This window comes from Phalacrocorax carbo, chromosome 6 (assembly GCF_963921805.1).
Source record: "Phalacrocorax carbo chromosome 6, bPhaCar2.1, whole genome shotgun sequence".
Lineage (NCBI taxonomy): Eukaryota > Metazoa > Chordata > Aves > Suliformes > Phalacrocoracidae > Phalacrocorax > Phalacrocorax carbo.
This window is the reverse complement of record NC_087518.1, coordinates 17,881,547-17,898,862: the sequence shown is the minus strand read 5'-3', so window position 1 is coordinate 17,898,862 and position 17,316 is coordinate 17,881,547. Positions and strand designations below refer to the sequence as shown.

The 17,316-nt window shown below is 43.3% G+C and overlaps 1 protein-coding gene across 1 annotated transcript in view; it reads left to right on the top strand.

Moving 5' to 3' along the window:
* Positions 1-17,316, top strand: part of DNAH1 (dynein axonemal heavy chain 1) — a 79,762-nt gene that overhangs the window by 21,690 nt on the left and 40,756 nt on the right. Inside the window, exons 15-29 of the mRNA XM_064455669.1 lie at positions 1,040-1,265; positions 1,913-2,032; positions 2,826-2,908; positions 4,350-4,491; positions 5,571-5,726; positions 6,716-6,914; positions 8,776-9,029; positions 9,937-10,149; positions 11,893-12,057; positions 12,763-12,884; positions 13,443-13,548; positions 14,652-14,831; positions 15,533-15,673; positions 16,331-16,494; positions 16,990-17,103. Of these exons, the coding sequence (XP_064311739.1) occupies positions 1,040-1,265; positions 1,913-2,032; positions 2,826-2,908; positions 4,350-4,491; positions 5,571-5,726; positions 6,716-6,914; positions 8,776-9,029; positions 9,937-10,149; positions 11,893-12,057; positions 12,763-12,884; positions 13,443-13,548; positions 14,652-14,831; positions 15,533-15,673; positions 16,331-16,494; positions 16,990-17,103 (2,385 nt within the window). The remainder of the gene's footprint in view (positions 1-1,039; positions 1,266-1,912; positions 2,033-2,825; positions 2,909-4,349; positions 4,492-5,570; positions 5,727-6,715; positions 6,915-8,775; positions 9,030-9,936; positions 10,150-11,892; positions 12,058-12,762; positions 12,885-13,442; positions 13,549-14,651; positions 14,832-15,532; positions 15,674-16,330; positions 16,495-16,989; positions 17,104-17,316) is intronic.

Sequence of the window (17,316 nt, the reverse complement as noted above, 5' to 3'; positions counted from 1 at the left end):
TCCAGTTAGCATTCTTGACACTGACCTCCTTCAAATAGGTCTGTTCAGGCTGATAACATTCTGTAGAAAGTAATGCTTTCTTTCATTTCAGCCTCATTGTTTTCACGGCCAAAACTCTCCACCTGTTCTGTCCTTTAGCCTCTGTTACTTTAATGGTTGTCTTTTTAGGCCTCATGTTTTCTCCAAACAGTGGGAGCGAAGCCCTTTTTTTACTTTGTTATTTCAGCTTAATCAATTTACAAATTCCATCTTACAAATTTCTCTCGCTTCCCAGAACACGCTGAAGTGCCTGCTGCCCCCCAAGGTCCCTGCTGATCTTGACCTGTTTACACCAGTGCTTTTATTTTGGCTCTCTCTCTCCTCTTGCCTTATTACCTCTTTCATCTCTTTCTTCCACTCCTTTTCTGCAGCTAAAATATCTTGTGCTCTTATTTCACTGCATACCTATTATGCTTTAAAACCCATAGTAGATTTGAGTCTGTCCCTTCTCTTGCTCCCCAGTAATGTTCCTCAGCTACATACCAGTTCCATGTCTTCTCATATACACATCTTCAGAAACTGTGGGCCTGACTACACAGCTACATGGGTGTGGCTGCAGTTAGGTAGGCATAGGCAGCCTGGCTTCCTCTGCTTGGTGTTGGTAACCGTAGCAATGAAGACACTGAAGCAGAGCCTCCAGTGCAGGTTGGTCACTCAAACAGGTGGACTTTACATGGGATGTCTTTGCTACTATAGCTTTCCATGCTCAGCTAAAGCTAGCACTCATGCACTTGACTGTGGTGCAAACACTCCTTGCTTCCTACATAGGCATATCTTAGGTTGTAAAGTCTAGAAGACATTGGTACCCTCTCAGTCTGTGCTTGCAGGAAGTTGTATACATTTGAATAGATGCATGTTTTGGTAACAGCAAGCATACTCACTATTAATTTAATGTCTTGATTCTTCAGTTGGACATGTCTGGACTTCCTACAAACAGTGTGGATGCTCAAATAATCTTAATGTCTACGTTACCTTTTTTTGTTGGTGTTCTTATTTACAGAGACTACAAAGAGCAATGTCCACCTGCCCAGGAGGTGATGAGTATAGTAAATATGCACTTGTCTGAAAAGGAGAACCTGGACAGTACCCTGCCTAGTTCTATTGTGATTGGTCCCTTCCATGTCAGCATAGAAGGTGTTAAGCAAAATCTGTCTGAAAAATACAAAGCACTTGCCACTTCCATGTTGGACATACTGGCTAAAAACCTCCATTTGCAGGTGGAGAATGTAAGTTACCTGGTTCAATAGATTATCTGTCAGTGTCTTGTCTTGTCCTTCTGCTTTTGAAGTCGCTGTGTTTGTGAAATGGCCAAAAGACAGCAACTGAGATCACATTAATGAGGACATTTTAAGGATTTCATGGGAGTGATTATTTAAAAAAAAATGACCAGAGGGGAGATATGCAGACTCATCAAAACCAAGTATTAAATATACTTAATAAATTATGTGTCTGAAAGCTGTATCTCTTGAGAAAAAATTCTTCCAAGACCCTGCCATCTTGTAAAAATGTGTTGGTGAATTGAAAAGATCTTCCTAGCAGACAACTGGAAGGTCCTTCTGCTTGCTCTGAGGAAAAGTGGAATATAGACAATTGCATCTGCCAGAGGGTTGTCTAAATCTGTTATTGTCATCATTTCGACTACATACCTGCCGTTCCTCTTCCTCTTTTTTTTGGCAGTCTTGTTCCATTTGAGCTCAAATGAGATGGATAGAGAAAGTCTGTGGGGAAAAAAAAAGATGGAATGGGACTGTGTACTCATCGCTTTAGACTACCTTCAGAATGGGGAGCAGGTGGATCATGGCAGGTTTTCCAGTTTGCCCATCAGCAATTAATGACTTTTTTATGGTCTTTTCTCTGCTGTGTCCTCCTGCAGATCTGTGATGCATACAAAGCCATCAGCTGCAAAATGCATGAGAAACCAAACAGCATCGAGGAGTTGGCTGAGCTGCGGGAGTGGATGAAGGGAGTCCCCGAGGAGCTGGCTGTGCAGCAGGTAGGGAATGCTCCCCTTATGGACAGGGGACACCAAGAGAAGGGAGGAGGAAATTTGTCAATCCAATGTATGATGTCTCAGAAGCAGAACTCCATGTTTTTTGCTTGGATGTCTTTGCATGCAATGCCATAACATGCCTGGCTTTGTATTTTTGTAATTCCTAAGATTTGTATTTTTAAATACACATATCATGAATTTAAACACCTATGCAAAACAAAATAACAGTTAATAAACTTGGCTAAAGGACTTATGTATGCTTTTTTTGCTACCTTCATGATCCATTCCACATTTGTGTACTGAATAGCTGTCTTCTAAAAACTAATGTTTTCAAGAAAATATTTCTGCTACCAAATGTTCATATTGCTGTTAGCGTATTTCTTGTAATAGGACATTCTAGTGTCAAGTTATTTCAAAGCTATTTGAAGTGTAGGTCTTCTTCCAGCTGAACAAATGGGGAACAAAGGCATCAAGCTGTAAGCTGACTTGTCCATGCCAAGGAAAGAACCTGGAGGATAACCCAAAACACAGTTTCTCTCCAGCACTTTATCTACTAGGTCACACTTCTTTTCATTCATGTAAAACAGAGGATGATGATAGCATGATCACTCACAGAACAAGGGGTTGTAAAATCCATTCCCACTGTTCACACAGCAGAGAAGTGGCCTACATCACATTAAGCTTGTGTGACTAACACCCTTCAAAGGCACCTCATGAAAATGAGGTATACACCAGAGAATTGGAATCAGTATGGCCTAAAGGTGTCTATTTTTTGTCTATTTCTCACTCTGTGCAGGAACAGATTCACGAAGTCATGGAAGATTACAAGGTCATGGAGGAATTCCTTTACAATCTTACTGAAGAAGATTTCAATGACAAGTGAGCACAAAGCATTTCTCCCACTGTCAAAGTGGGACACTTTGCAGCAATTGCCATTCTCAGTGCTTCAGGGGCTATGTGTCTACAAGGGCTCCAGCAGAACTTCTAAGTGACTCTCAGGCTATATGAGCACTAAATTCTTGAAATGAAGTTTATAGAGAAGCAGCATGGGTTCATGCTGCCTTCTGGCCTGGGGCAAGACAAACTGGTAGCTATTAACCCGTTTAATGTATTAAAGCTCTTTTCTCTTGTGGGTTTTTTTTTTTTTTTTTTTGAGATATTTGCAAGGTCTCAAAGTCCACAATTTAGTCAGTGTCTGAAACTGAATGAACACTTCCAAGGTAGGAAAACTCCCAGGGTTTTCTTAGGACTAGGAAGGAACATGAACCCTGTATTATTACTGCATTTCTTTTCAATGCAGTCTCCTCTTAGTTTTATCCTTGGCTATGTTATTCAGATTGGGACCTGACTGTGCCCCAGTAGCAGAGACAGCTCAAAACCACAGCTATACAACTTCTAAAGTCAGCTCGGCCCTGGAAGCACCTCTCATATGACATGGACTTTGTCCAGAGAGTTGCTCAGGTTGCAGACACACTGCAGAGTGCTTCTGAAACTAGAAACATGGGATGCACAGTGCAAAAACCCACAGAAGCTGCATAAAAGCAGCTCAGTTCTAGGACAGCTTAGCACAGACGTAGCTGTATGCCCAGACCGGACCAGACTGACCAGACCTGGCACATGCAGAACTAGCTGGAGATTGCTGCATCCCCAAGTGCTGGGAGGGGAATGACCTCGAGCGTAATGCTGCAAAGCTTGCATCTGGCATTGCACGCAGGCTAACAAGTCCAAATGGAGGAATGGGTGGGCTACAGCTGAGCAAGAACCAAGAAATCTGCCTTGGCAGGAGCAGCCACTTTGTGCAGCCTTTCATGTATCTGCACTGCACTCCCCAGGGCACTCTGCAGAAGCCTTGCTATCCAGGACTTCACTGTATCTGGGTTACCCTGGCCCCTCACTGCTCTGCTTAACAGGAGACTGGCTTTTTCAGTAGCCCTGAAAAGCCACAAGCCAAGACTGACCCCATTTTTTTCAGTTCCTTGTGAATACGTTCAAAGACAGACATTCCCTCTGGATGCCAACCATTATTTTGCTGTCTCCTAGCTTTTCAGCAACATACTGGATTTGTTCATTTTAAAAAGGCCCTCCACTTTTCCCCAGCCCTCTCCAATTGAATAGCCTAGTTACAAGGACTGCATATCAACAAGACAAGCTGGAAAAAAATGTTTTGTTGAAACCACATGTTTCTGTTATTGTAAAGCTTCCTTGTTTGGTGGGAGTTGGCTTTCTCATTCTGTTATTTTCAGCATTTCAAACATATGCTCAAAAAGCTTCTCTCTCTCCACTTTTTGTTTGTTTGTTTTGTTATATCATGTGAGCACAGGTGGGCTGCAAGTTACTGGCCACTGAAAATAACTATGCAAGCTGAGTCCATTCGGCTCCAGCACCTGGAAGATGAAAACAAATTTCGCAAAATCCATGTCATAGATCAGAGTGGCTTTCAAGACAAGCTGGAAGAGATGCAGGTATTAAGCCCCTGACTATAAACTGTCCAGAGAAGGGGACCTTGAAGCTCTTGTGGTCAGACAGGTGGGAAATTTTCAGATGAGATTTTAGTTAGATGAGTTTTTAGGTCAGTGTATTGTTGGACCAAAAATTATCAAAACCCCCCGGTTTTTTATTGGAAGCTGGGCTTTTGATTAAGAGTTTCATTTTCATATGAAAGACAGTACTCTTTGCAGAAATACTGATTTTTCACTGGGAATGTTTTCACTGAGATATAACATTCTGATTCTTGGTGCTTGGGCAACATATGCACCTCCTTTTTCTGTCTTGTGCACTCAGTTCCCTGTGAGCATCTCCCATGGTTCACTGCCATCAAGGGGGAAAAAATACAGCATTCAGTCATGGAAGTCATCTCATGTGAAAGAGCCTAAAACAATAGCAGAGTTTTGGAGCTGAGTTACCTCTGGTTTCTGCTGAAATAGTTTGAATTTTAGTTTTCACCAGAAACTCTTAAATGCAGGAAAAAAAATCATATTGAAAAGGCTGTAATCAGTGACCTAGATTATCTTGGAAATAGCCTCCCAAAATTATAATACCCCAACACTGGATTAAAAAAAAAAAGAAAAATCCCACCAAAACCCCCACACAACTAAACAAACAAACAAAACCAAACCACCAGAACAGAAAAGTTATTAGAGAAGTTCTGTGCGTGTCTTGTTAAACAATTCTTGGAAAGAAACTGAGTGACCTCGTAGAGCTATCATTTTCACTTCACTAATTCTGTAACTAATGACAATATAAATTCAGTAGCAAGAAATTTGAGCACAGACTCATTGCTCCTACTCTTCAGGGATTAACTATTGTCACAAAGATGAAAAGCAGCTGGTCATCACATTTGCACTTTCAACCACCTGAGGTTATTGCTTCTCCTTACCACTTTCATTGTCTGAACAGAAGTGGAACTGGATTAGGGGAGGTGAAATTGTGAGCATAAAAATCTTGCCTTTGAATGTAACAAAGAGCACACCAGGAAGCTGAGGTGTCCAGAGGCAACACTCAGCCTCATAGCCACACATCATGCCTGCTTTTTCTCTTCCAGCTGACTGTAGGTGGATTTTCCATCCAGGCAGACGTTAACCAAGCTCATGAGTTGGTTAACAAAGCAAGGGAGGTCAGGAAGCAGCTGAAGGAGCTTCAGAATTTGGCAGTTCTCTACAACAACAGGGAAAGAATCCTTGGGATGGAAGTTACTAATGTAAGTGTCAGGTCCTGTACGTGCAGGACCTTGATCTTTGTTGGGCCTTCTAGGTGGTAGGTAGAGCAAATAATGAGACACAGTTCCTCAGGAAGGAATCCTTCATGCTGTTTTGGTTTATCTGACGAACTGCTCCACGGTCATGTAGAGCGACCACACTGCTCCGTCACTCTGCCGTGCTGCAGAAGTGCTGATCCCAGGCAAATGTGGAAGGCTGTTCATGGGCCCGATATTGCCACTTCTGTGAGAGACTTTGGGTGCCCACACTCAGATCTGAGTGATGTTAATGAGGAGGAACTGGATGTGGAAGGTCTTGAAGCAGCAGTTAAGATGCATCAATTTCTGTAACGCTGTTACTGCAGTTATATAGATGTGCATGGGAGTGGTTGCATAGTGGTGTGCAGGCAGCTGGCTGGACTCGGAGTATAACATGTTCTCCGAAGGCAACAGTTTATGTAGTTGCAAAGACTCATTTTGCCTGTAGCTGTTCAGCTGCCAATGAGTCATTGTTATCCATGTCCAGCCTAGTCTCGCTGCAGAGTCGAAGCATGTGATCCTTTCCTACCTCTCCGTCTGTGGTTACTTCTCCTTCACTGTAAGGAGCCAAGTTTTGATATGATGTGCAGCGTGTGCTTTCACTGATGGTGTGTGGACTGCCCACCAAAATCTCCTTATTCTGCAGTAAAGCATTTGTAGAGGCAAGTGGAGGGAGTGCTTTCCATGCCAGACACATGGTGCAGGCACAGCTCCACTGGATGCATTTTGGCCTGAATGTGTAAAGCCCAGCTCTGCTAGTTGCTCTCCCTTGGAATCTATATTGTGGTCCTAGGAGAAGATAGCCTGAGACATCCTCTTGAATTATATGTTATCTCATTGCTTGCTTGAGATTCCAAAAAGAATTGTGCCCTTTTCTGCCTTTTGACATGCATGCTGTTGTCCAGAGGGTAATATATTTGTTTTTTATGCTTGCTTTTTCTCTATGTCCAAAGTACAGTAAGCTGTCCAGGATGGTCAAGGACTTCCAGCCATACTACAATCTTTGGACTACAGTGTCAGACTGGATGCAGTGGTATGAGAGCTGGATGAATGATCCTCTTGCAGAAATTGAGGCTGAGCAGCTAGAAAAGAATGTCAGTGACGCTTTTAAAACAATGCAGAGATGTGTGAAGCAGTTCAAGGATTCACCAGGTAGATAAGCAGTCTGGGGAAAGGAAGTTGGTGCATATCAGCGTTTTGATGTGAGGAATGTCACAGAGTGTTCTGAACAGGGAGTGTCAGGATGTCACATGGATGTGTTTTGCGTATTAGAGCCAGCTGAGAAAATGCTAGCAAAGTTATTTTCCACGTTTTTTTTCTGGAACTATGATGATTCACATCTAGATGTTAGTTTCCTGCTTGAAGTACCAGTTTGGCATGGAAACAACCAGGCTGCAAATCCCTTTTATACCTAACTCCCAAGACAGTACTGAAATAAAACCCACACTCTTATGTTGCAGTTAATATTTACTCATTTATATAAACTAAAATAATCCAGACTAGTCATAGAGAATTACTGTATAGCCCAGTGGCTAGACATGTGGGTTTAAGCCCTTATGCAAGTCAGGCAGCAAAGGAACTTGAATCTGGGTCTTCTAGGTGCTGTTTTCTTGGCCAATCTGATTTTCTCTACTGGCCAATGAATTTAATGGAAAACCAGAAGAGATCTTCATTTTGCTATGAATAAAATGAAATTGCAAAATCTGAAAACGATCTGTGGAATGTAATGGATTTTCTTTCCTGCCTGAATGTGTACGAAGTTTACATGATCGTATCCAGCCCTTGCAATTCACACGAAGGTCTTTTAATCATGACTTCTAGTAAAGCTGGCATTAGGACTTCAGTTGTAGCTTAACTTCCCATTCCATGATTCTCAGAGATGCATTGGTCATTCTTCAGAGCTAATTCTAAAATCTCATGCCAGATGGCTTAGATGGAAATATATTTTGCAGTGGGAGATTTTTGATTCATCCTTTTTAATGTGAACTCGCTCTTAAACAATGCCATGAATCAGCCCAAATGGAGGAGGTGATGAGTGGATGCATGAGTAACTATGAATCATTATGGTAAACAGAAATACTAAGAATACCTGCTCATAGTCATTGCAATACTCCCTGGCACCTGGTATGCTTTGTCCTTGAGTCTGCCTTGTCTTTGCATACCACCCAGCAGGGAGGGTGAGGTGATCACATCCTTGCTGTGAGTGTTCAGCGTAGCCACACAGGGTGCAATAAAAGGAGACACATGCTGTAGCCAGATTTTGGAAAGGAAGCAAGCAAGTCCCATGTTCTCTGCCTGTCTATTGCTTTACTCACAATGGCACAAGCTGAAAAAGGGCAGGATGTGAACAGTGCAGAGACCCAGGCTTCCAGGATGCTCCCAGAGAGCAAAGCACTTTCCTTGACTTTGTCCTTCCTACAAGGCAGAAGTCCCTTTCCCTATAGTGTGACCGTAGGCTAGCAGGACCTCTCCTGTATGCTTTCCATTTCCGTAGTCGGCTGTGATCCTAGCCTACTTCTAGCTCCTGTGTATAGTGTCCATCTTCTATTTAGGATGGCCTGGGCTGGGGTGAGATAACTTGCAGCCCAGTCCTGTTAAGAAAGTGAAGATCTTGGAATGATGACTGGATCTTCTAAAATAACTGTTGGCAGATGGGGCTTCATCATGCTTGGGCCCAAATTAAGGAATTAAATTTGTCTGCTTCTCATCTTCCAGTGAGCTCTAGGCTAAGGCACACTTCTGCTTAGCATGGACTTGCATATAACAGACTTGGCTAATAGGCAGGTCTGCTTCTGGGAGTGGGCTTGAATCCTTGCTTAGCAGCTGCGTAGAGAGCACCTTTGTGTCCTCATTACTTCCACCTGCATTTTCCAGTCCTCTCTTCTGCTGTTTACCTACCCCATACCATGTGTCTACAAGCACATCAGGCTTTAGATAACCTCTAGGAAGTTCCTTAAGGCAACTTTCTCACATAGTGTCGTTGCTGATGTTTTTCTTTTTCTCCCCTTGAAAGCCTGCCAGGGTGTGGCAATGGAGTTTCGAGACAAGATTGAAGAATTCAGACTGTATGTCCCCTTAATTCAAGGGCTGCGCAATCCTGGTATGAGAAACCGGCACTGGGAGATGTTGTCAGAAGATACTAACATCAATATCAAGCTAGAACCCAATTTGACAGTTGGTTGCTGCTTGGACATGAACCTGCTGGACCATATTGAGAGCATTACCAAAGTAGCTGAGATAGCTGGCAAGGAATACGCCATTGAGAATGTGAGGAGAAAGGAACTTGCTGTGTCTTTGGTTGTTTCTCAAATATGTTTCTGTTGAGCAGTCAGTCATTGCCTTGGGTCATGTTCCTGTTGCCTCAGAGCATTAGACACATTCTGCAGCACAAGTAAAAAGACTGCTGCCCTTAGAGAGGGGAGCAAGGCTACGCAACTGAGTTCACACACAAGAAGTCGTCATTTTGCCTTGCATAGAATTTACAGTTGTAGCATAACAGCGCTGCCTGATGGTTATGCTGATCCACTGGTTGGGTCTCATACTTCAGTGTGGGATTAGTAACTGTTTAAGTTAAAATAAATTGTTTGTCTGCTTTCTGCCATTCAAACATAGTGTCAGGGAGACTAGCTGTGACTGGAAACGGAGGTGGCAAATGCTTTAACACAGTAAATGTACAAGGAAGACTTGCTGGCTCTGGAGATTCATAGGTTAGATAGTCTTTCAGCTTCAGTTCACCAGGTGAGATGTGACCTAAGATGGGCTTGATTGAAAGTCATTACCTTCTGGCAGCTTTTTTTCTCTGAATTCTCAGAGTTCCCAATGGATAGCTATGCCTTTCACAAAGGCACCACTAACCATAATCATTAGTAGGCACTTTCCTGGCAGCCTCTGTGCACCTAGTAGCATAAATAGGCCTGGAGACAAAATTGCCCTTTTTTCCCCTCAAGGTTTTCCTTTCAGGACAGCAATGAGGTGTTGAGTCCTTGGGTAGTCCAGAGGAAACGTGCTGTTGCTGAGTGTGTCATGCACTGAATACATGCCTTTAGTTTCCAGTAGAATCCCAGAGCAAAAATCTGTCACTTGCTAGATGGAGGCATTAAGAGAGTTGTGGAAGCTGGGATAACCATTTTACAGGTTGTATCTGAAAATTAAATTGCTTATTCTTCTGTTCCAGGCACTCAACAAGATAGAGAGCAAATGGAACTCTGTTTTATTTACTGTGACGCTTTACAAAGACACAGATACCTTTATTCTGAAAAACACTGATGAAGCTTCTCAGCTTCTAGATGATCACATTGTCATGATTCAGAGCATGGCCTTCTCACCATTCAAGAAACCATTTGAGGAAACGATGAACACATGGGAAAACAAGCTGAAGATGACACAGGTATTGGTTTCTTACCTGCACACATGTGGTGAAGGCAGGCAGCTGGGATGTGCTGTCGTGCTTGAACATGGACACCGTGCTGTTGCTGCTAGGGAACTGGGAGGACAACTATCAAGAGAATATTAGTCTTTAGGGAGGAAGAGAGTGCGTCAAAGCCCTCTGACTCTAATAAAAGAGGGAATGAACTCAGAGCCTTATTCTGCAAACAGCAGTGATGAAATTGCAGCTCTTTTGCTGCCCATTGCAACACTTTTTGGTAGGTCCAGGACTCTCCCCTTGCTGTGAATAGTCCTACTGGTGTCTCTAATCATATTATACTAGGTGGACCTTACAGATTCTTACAGGCCCTGTGAAATCCATGCTAATCATTCACATCTCAGTGTAGGAAAGCACATGGAAGACACTTGTTTAGAGCAGGATATGGCAGACCATGCCAGTACTTCATCAGACCAGAGCCTGAATGCTCAGCACAGAGCGGGACTCAATCAGCAGAATAGCATTTTGCTGCAGGAGAAAAATTCCAATACAAGTATGTGGCTGAAGAACTCTGTGTAAATGCTGGTGTTTGGTTCACGGCAGCATTATTATCTGTTATTCATAACTACCTTAATGTCTTTATTGATGCTTACCATCTGGATGTGCTTGGGCCATGGGCTGCCAGAGGGCTAGCCTTGTCTCATGAGTTCACAGATATGCTACTCTAAGCCCTAAGGCAGTAGGTGACATGGGGAAATTCAGTTATTTACTGTGTGGTTTTGGCTGTAATGTTGTCCATGTTCTCACCTTGCCTTTCCTACCCCTTCTTTTGATTTCATTAATTCCTGACACTAAAGACCCATGAATCTGCTTCTGGGAAGCGGCTTATCGGGATTACCTGATGGAGTATGGCAAACATCATTGCCTGTATTACTGGAAAACCCCACCTCTTGCTAGGTCAAGTGGCTGCCTGTGCTCAGGGAATGGTATAGTGCCGTGTGACTAAGGCACTTTGAAAGGGAGTCAAGCACTTGAGCTGCTTTGCAGTGTTGGGCAGGTTCCCCATACCTTCCCATCTCCCATGCCTGAAAATGGAGGAGGAGGATGTTCTTCCAACCTAATCCTCTTGCTCCTTTGAATGCCTGACAAACAGAGTTTCCTGTCTGGTGTCTAACTTCAGTCTTTAGCTTTTAATTTATTCTCTTAATTCAGTGTGTTGTTCAAAGATCTTCTCATGGATTATTCTGTAGGCCAAGACTGGGGCTGAGGTACATCAGGCAGAAGAGAGGATATGACAGAATTGCAGTCTGGCATATTTTATTTGTCATTCTTCCCCAGAAAAGCTCTTTTCACAAAATAAAATCCCCATCTTACTATGGGCTGATGCTGTGCTATCTTCCGTAAAATACAGAAACACGAGCCACAGAAATTTGACCTAGCACCACAAAGTCCCTTTGAGCTTCAGTATTGGCTTACGCATATTTCTAGACTACTCCCATTAAACTAGTGGGTGTTGATTCTGAGGCCTGCTAGCAACAGTTAACAAAGGGGATTGCTGGGAAATTTTTGATTATTTGGGAAGGAAATTCCAGCTGCTGATGCTGCAGGTAGATTTTAGAATTGTAGAACATCTAAGTGCAGCATCACCTCTTTTATCTTTTTTCCTTTGTTTTTTTTTTTTAAACTCATTCTGGTGCACACCTTGAATGGTTTAGACAAACAGGTTCATAGCATGGTGTCTGATACACTCTTCTTGCATCCCACTAGGATGTCCTAGAGGAATGGCTGAACTGCCAGCGCTCTTGGCTCTACTTGGAGCCCATCTTTAGGTCAGAGGACATCAAAAGACAGCTCCCATTGGAAAGCCAACGCTACCAGGCCATGGATAGGGACTGGAGGAACATCATGAAGAAAGCTAATGAAAACCCTGAGGTGTGTGCCTTGACAAAAGCCAGTGCAGGTAGCCCAAACTCCTCGGAGCTGTGCTCACACAAGGACTGCCTTGAGTCATTGTTTTTGGAACAGTGTGGGCATGAGCAGCACTATATAAACAGTGCAACCTTGCCCAGTGTGGTGTGCTAGTTTTTTCTCTTGGAATTTGGCCTTTTGTTCTGGTGTCCAAATGGACAGAGTCATTCCCTGTGATGCCTTGTACCAAGCTGTCCACCCCACCAGATACCTTCTCTGCAGCACCCAGACTCCCTACCTCCTATGACTCTTGTAACCAGCCCTGCTATAATCCTAATCCATAAAATAACTCCTTCGATTCCTCCTCAAGACAGACTCTTTAAATTGTTTAGAGCCATTGTTTTTGCCTGTTTCTGTGTCCTGGTAGCAGTATTCTGCACTCCTCTGTTCTCCAGACTCCACTTCCCAGGACTCCATCACCACTTGTATTCCATATTACAAATGTTGGTATTTAGGGGAATCTGGAAAAGTGTTTGTCACATCCCTAAGGGCTGTTTCCCCTCCTTGCCCACAAAGCTCACACCTCTCCAGATCACTGTGAAATACCCCTGTGAATGAGTCATTTGAATCCTATCAGTAATATCACTGAGTAACCCAATTATCTCTGCTGCCTTATCTCCCACATGCTCAGAATACTGATGCTTCCTCTGTTCTCCATTCTGTTTATAGGTGATTTCTTTGTGCCCTGATCCTGTGCTACTAAAAAGCCTGCGAAAATGTAACAAATTACTCGAACTTGTGCAGAAAGGGCTGAGTGAATATCTGGAGATGAAGAGAGGTGCTTTTCCCAGGTAACCCCAAATTTCAGTAGGCTGGATCACACTCCCTGGTTCAGAAAATATGAAAGGAGAGGCTCACTCCAGTTTACTCTGCCAAGAAAGAGCAAAACAACCTAAGTTTAGGATATTGTCATGAGATTGCAAACATAAGCAAGATTGCATCTTTCAATGCTGCCATCTGATGGGGAGAAAACAGGCAGACACAAATGTTATGAATTAAGGGCAGTCTGGTAGCATTGTTGCATATATGTGCCTCACGAATTGTCTAGAAAGGATGGGGTAAAATGAAAACCTCCATGTAACTCCATCCCTTATTCCTGAAGGAATACTTCTATTCTTGATACTCATTTAAACCCACTTTGCATGGGAATAACTGACTTCTGCAGACAGAGAATTCTTTTTCTATGGAAAGGTAGAAGGCTGGACCGTGGCTGCTACTGTCCTGCAGAAATACAGAGAAACCAGTGAGCAGTCAGAAACAGTGTCCCTAGCAATAGGTTTGTTCCTCATCTTAGCTCCTGATCCTACAGTAAAGAGAGCCTCTCCTCATGCCTCACTCTGTGTTTCTAGGTTCTACTTCCTTTCAGACGATGAGCTCCTGGAAGTACTGTCTCAGACAAAAGACCCCCCTGCTGTACAACCTCACCTCCGCAAATGCTTTGAGAACATTGCACAGGTAAGCAAAGCAAGCACCCTAGTGGCTTGGCCCACCTTTGGGAAGCTGGTGTCATGGGAACTTGGAGGCATGCTGTGATCTGGAAGAGTGTTCACATTCTGCTCTGTGGAAATATATCTCCTAGGAACCTTTAACTGTACACAGGCATTGCGAGGTGCTGCCTGCCCTGGAGTGGGATTCAAACAACCTGACTTCAGAAATTTCAAAGCCAGATGTCTACCTATGAACTGGGCACCCTCAATTGTTTTTTTAGACAATGAGGGGAAAATAGGCATCTGCAAAGGTCAACTTACAGAAATTCACTCCTCCATATTAGGAGGAGAACACACTCCCTCTGGAGATGTCTGTCCATCCTACTATAGGGGCCAAGAGAAATAGCTCGGACTTAGCTGTCTACTCGCAGGCACCTGGTTAGGATGGAATCCCACTCTTGCTGACAGCCTTGGGAAGAACAAGGAGTGAACAAGCCTGAATTGAATTACATTTCCGCCTTCATCCCTGCTTGGGAGCTGGGGTTAACCTGGCTATTTTCCCCCTTTATTTTTCCTAATAGACTTCAGACTCCATGGCTAGTCACAGCTCACACTACCACAATACTCAGACACTAAAACCAATCTCTTAGTCATTAGCTTGGGAAAATAGAAAGGAAATTGAACTGGAAACCTGGTACAAAACCATTTGAATAAATAAGGGGACTTTCAGTGATGTGCAGAGGCATTGGACAAGCTGTTAGAATTTTACTCATAAAACCAGGCACTCTGACCTCAAGGGAAATTATTTGAATCTGCTGAATTGAATGGGAATCAAGGGTTTGGGTCCTAGATAGGCAATGAGAAACATTCATCCTACCTATAACTTGATTTGCTTCACTCAAGTTAATCCAGTGGTGTGAATCTCTTGTTCTCATAGAATCATCCACTGTTTCTTGGAAAGGTTATTTTACACATCTGTCATACACTTCATTATCACTATTGACAACCAAGCTGGGCACCAGATTTATAGTGAGCATAGACTACTGCAGCCTAGCTCACTCCCAGTGGCAGGAAGGCAGGGATAGAAAGGAAAATCTCCATTCACATCTCCTGTTATGCTTCTTTCATTAGCTGCTGTTCCAGGAGGACCTACAGATCACACACATGTACTCTGCAGAAGGAGAAGAGGTGAAGCTGTTCTTTCCTATCTATCCCACTGACAATGTAGAGGACTGGCTGCTGGCAGTTGAGAAATCCATGAAGGCCAGTGTACGGGACAACATAGAAAGGTCAATTGGTGTTTATCCAGAGGTAAGAGTGTTATCACAGACCTGCAGGTCTCTGATGTCTTGGTTTCAGGCTTGCCATAGAGGTCACCAGTGATGGGGCTGATGAGTCTGTGATATTGTGCTATTTTTAAAATACAACCTTTAATCCAGCTGTGTGTGGGTCAAGTGCAGAATGCGCAGTTGAGCAAGCAGCTAATGGTCCAGAAGAAGGCAAACCGTGCACACTCACTTAACAGCCACAGAACACTTCCCAGTACCATAGAACAACCCTGCATGAATCCATTTCTATTCCTTTCTCCAGGCAACTTCCTCTTTATAAGGATCTACCCTCTTTTGTCTTCTTCAGCTCCCATGTCTTACACAGTATGGTGGTAAAAGCAACCAAAGAACTGTGAACTACTCATTTCATTCAATGCATCAGGGGATGCATTTTGGCTCTGGTTTCTGTGTAAAAGCTATGCTGGTAGAAAATCTAAATTTTTATTTGTTTGGGTCTAGGGAGGGAGAAGGGCTGAAAAAAGAAATGGTCTCAGATATTTCTTTTACTGTCTTCTACTCAGTCTGAAAAATTGAAGCTAGGAAAGTTAGAACAGGTCAGAAGAGGGGAGACATTCACTTGGGTCTCAGAGATTCATCTCAGAGCAGGGAGATGTAGAAATAAAAATAATTGTCTTACGACATTTTTGTTTGGTTGGTTTTGGTTTTTTTTCCTTCTTGTTTAAGACTCCACGTACTACATGGGTCTTGCAGTGGCCTGGGCAAGTGGTCATTGCTGGCTGCCAGATTTTCTGGACAAAGGAAGTGTCTGAAGCTCTGGAAGCTGGAGATTTGTCCAGCAGGCTTTTCCCACAGCTGAGTACCCAGGTATGAAAATGAATGTATGGGTGAGATTTTGCCAGATGGAGACTGTTCAGTCATCAGACCTTACATAACTTATAAATACAGACAGGACAATACTGTAGGAGAAACAGAGATGCAGTCCTGCATAGCGCAGCACAAAAACAGGTAAAAAACCCAGGTTCTTACCATCTTAATCAGTAGGATATTTGTCATCATAAACCTCAAATAATGTACAGGACTGTATGATCATTTCCTGAAGACAGAAAGAAGGTGAAAGATAACTTCTCCAGGGTCACCAAGAAATCAAAGGTGGGGAGGACTGAAGTGATGGACAGTAGATATCAAAATGAAACTGCATCCTTCATATCTGTTCCATGCATCTAATCACACCTAATACCTGGGAGATATGACATCTTCAGCTCTGGGCCGCATCGTGGCTCTAAGTCTTCTTTTCAACTGCACATGGTAATAATGTAGGCAGAAGTTGGCTCTGAGCCAGCCCTGAGCTGTATTTGCTTTCTGAGCAGTAATCTGTATTTCTTACAAGATAAGAGGCAGAAGTTGCCTGGACACAGCCTATGATCTGGACTTAGCATGCTGTAAGTTTGACTGCATTGTGTTAGTACAGCCTGGGTCTTTGGGATATGGATTGCTTCAGAGTACTTTGTTTTTGTTACATAGCTGGGCAATTTGGTTGCCCTTGTCCGTGGAAAATTGACTAAGATGCAGCGAGCAGTGTTGTCAGCTCTTATTGTGATTGAGGTCCACGCCAAGGATGTTGCAGCAAAGCTGATTGAGGAGAACGTGACAAGCATGAATGATTTTGAGTGGATCTCCCAGCTCAGGTAGAGACCACAGTTGTTGAACCTCACCTGAGCTCCCTGGAGAGTCTTCATTCTCCTTACCCATCAGCCATGTCCATGACAAATGGAAACAAGAGTTTGCATAGTCTGTAAGCAGTATTCCTAGTCGCCTCTAATGTCCCTGTGGGGAGTGGGATTGAAGTCTGCTAAGGATGCCAGTTCTAAGGCATCTGAGACAGACCTAGTTTTGATGGCATCCACTTTGCCAATATAGACTAAGCCATACCACGGTGTTTCACAGCCTCACTGAAAGGGCATGTTCCTGCCCAAGACAGAGTGTGGTACTTGATATAACACCTAATTTCAGGTCCTATGAGAACTCCTGTCCACCTGTTGTGTTACCTTACCCTTTCTTCTCTCAAGAGGGAAATCCCATGACATGCAAGTCTCCAAACCTGCAGGCTAAAGTCTTCTGAGCTGCTGTATTGTCTGCCAGCCAGTGTTTATCTTTCTGATGTCATGTTCACTTATCATTAGATACTACTGGACGAGGGGGGACCTGTACATCAGAGCTGTCAATGCTGAATTTATCTATGGCTATGAGTATCTGGGGAACAGTGGCCGTCTGGTTATCACGCCCCTCACTGACAGGTAAGGAGATTGTTTTCTGGGTAATAAGTGTAATTTTTTTTTTCTGGATGAACAAGGCTCATTGAAGATTAAACCAAGGATCTGACCATGCTGGTCGTACTGCTTAATGTAGGTAAATAGAAACCATTTGTAAACTAAAGGACTACCTGAGACAATGACGTAGGAACACCCTGGCATTGATTCTACTGTATTTCCAGTGATCAGTGCTCACAC